The sequence below is a fragment of the Aplysia californica genome, unplaced genomic scaffold, assembly GCF_000002075.1.
Source record: "Aplysia californica isolate F4 #8 unplaced genomic scaffold, AplCal3.0 scaffold00753, whole genome shotgun sequence".
Lineage (NCBI taxonomy): Eukaryota > Metazoa > Mollusca > Gastropoda > Aplysiida > Aplysiidae > Aplysia > Aplysia californica.
Genome location: NW_004798023.1, coordinates 280137 through 282532, shown reverse-complemented (window position 1 = coordinate 282532; position 2396 = coordinate 280137). Strand labels below are relative to the sequence as shown.

The 2396-nt window shown below is 40.2% G+C and overlaps 1 protein-coding gene across 1 annotated transcript in view; it reads right to left on the bottom strand.

Moving 5' to 3' along the window:
• Window positions 1-543, bottom strand: part of LOC101852962 (astacin-like metalloendopeptidase) — an 11440-nt gene extending 10897 nt beyond the window's left edge. Inside the window, exon 1 of the mRNA XM_035972589.1 lies at window positions 419-543. Coding sequence (XP_035828482.1) covers window positions 419-543 — 125 coding nt within the window. The remainder of the gene's footprint in view (window positions 1-418) is intronic.
• Between the last annotated feature and the right edge of the window lie 1853 nt (window positions 544-2396).

Below are 2396 nucleotides of genomic sequence, written 5' to 3'. Positions count from 1 at the left end.
TGTTGTTTGTTGTTGTTGTTGTTGTTGTTGTTGTTGTTGTTATTGTTATTATTATGTGCAAAGTTCCAGTAATTTGGTCGAAAATCACTAACGGCTCCGGTATCACGGGCCAAAAAGTTATTATGTGCAAATTTCCAGTAACTATTAATTCAGTAGAGGGGTAACTGTAGATATAGTAGTGCAGACGTGGGCACGAGAAAGTGAAAGTGGGTGGTTGGCGGGTGCCCTGGTGTGGTCTGCTTCTTTTTTCCTATCAAATATATATCGTCCTTTTCTCCCCTTCCTTCTATTTCGTGCTTATTACTCTCTTGTAATACCTCTAATATTCGGCACTTACATGACCGTGTTTTGATGCCAGTGCCATAAAACACTTACAAAAAACAAAGGGAATGAACGAACTACAACTTGTGTGACGTACCCCTCTCTGGCCACGATGTTGATATACTTAGTCTGTGAGGTCCTCTCCACAAACTGGATACACGTCTTGGCTCCGTTGACGTCATGTTCGATTTCCCTCATGGCTGTGATAATGGTGTCCTTCATACTCGAAGCTGTGGACGGTACATTTTAGAACATTGGCCTAAACTGCTGTAAGCTGGCAAAACGCATCTTTTCATTTTTTAGCGCCAAATTATTTTATTTGCTAATTCGAAAGCCTGATCAGTTACCCTACTTGTATGAAAAAAAATCAGAGCGAAACTGTGACTAGTTTTTTAATACAGGCCTATTAGAATTCAAATATCGGAAGAACCCTTTTTGAAAAAGCCTCTTTATCTCTAAACTGCTGTGCATAAAAAAGAGAGTTTTTTCAGCGTACTGTAATATAGGCCTATAGGATAAACAAAAACAAACTGGCGTCTGTGATGTAGCGAGGTGCTTCGCAATTGCATGCAGGAGACCAGCTACTTCGATTCCTGAGTGGGGAGAATTCTTTTCAAGTACACGACGTATCTCGATCTTTCTGCTAGGATGTCGTATCTCTCTCAGCATGGGTTGGCCCTAACTGGTAGTGTTGGGTGCCCATGCTTCCAAAATGATCTAAATTAAGTCGTTGGTGAAGGCGTAAAAAAACCCTACATTTTACTTTCTTTTTAAGTAGAACGAAAGGTAAAAGTAAAGTATAACCCCCTATCACTCCCCTCAGCTTCGTGCATCACCACGACGCTCTCAACGCCTGTTTCCTCAGTTTCCTGTTCCTGTTATAATCTGCCACAACCTGTAGTGCCTATAGTGTACATCTATGGCCACAACCTCACTATGTAACAGTCGCTGTGCGACTCGAACTTTCTTTATCCTCAATGTAATATCAAATTCAATAACCAGAAGTTGGGTTAAGTTGGGTTGGATCTAAATTCCTAATCAATTTGGAGACAAGAAATTTGTCTTATTCGTGCAAAACGTTTACTCTGTGTTAATATAGTATTATGAAAAGCAAAACAAAATAAAAATTAGAAGGCGCAAATGAAGCTGTCTCTTTTTCTGTGCTTTAAGTAAGTTGTCCAAAGAGCTTTCTAGCCTGCAAACAAGGGTAAAGATAAGCTGTACATCATCGTGAAAGTGATTGCTGGAAGTGACGTGTGGGACTCGAGTTTGATTCCCGAGTGGGTGAGAAATGTTTACCGAGTACATAATGTATCTTAGTCTTTCTGCTGGGGTGTTGTAGTTAGACCAATCCCTCCCAGCCCAAGTTGCCTCTGACAAGCACAGGGTCAGCTGCTTGCCTCCAAAATTTTCTAAATTATCCCGATGAGGGCGTAAAAGTATCTAAATTTTTTCAAATTTGCAATTACGAGTGAATAAAGACATTTTACTTTGCGTGTTGTGATCGTCTATCAAAACAGCGCACTAAAAGACGTGGGTGAGACTACGATGATAATAAGCCACCTCAGAATTACAACGTTCTATCTGCTCAATACCTAGTTTTGAGAAATTGACGCCAACATTTTTGAGTTCCACAATAATATGTCATGCTTTTTCGATTGCATTTATTCGAATATCTTGATAACTACTCCAAATATTCTTACAATTTTTGATAAAGCAAATAGAGCATTAATAATTGCTTGCTGATCTCTCGTTCTTAGTAATTAAAAAAGGTCAAACATGTAATAAAGAACATCTTAATTCTGAGGTAGCGAATAGTCAGTTCAGTGAACAAATTTTTTATGATGGGACTCACGGAAGGAGCTACTGATGACGTAAGGCACCACTCCTTGAGGCCATTTGTGACCTGCATCCTTCATGGCATTTCGGTGCTGAGGAAGAGGGGAGTGAAAGAAAAGAGGTGAGGTGCCTTCTTTCTGTCGTTCATTCATTCTCCTGACCCTGACCCTCTCTGTTTCTATCTGTCTGTCTGTCTGTCTGTCTGTCTGTCTGTCTGTCTGTCTGTCTGTCTGTCT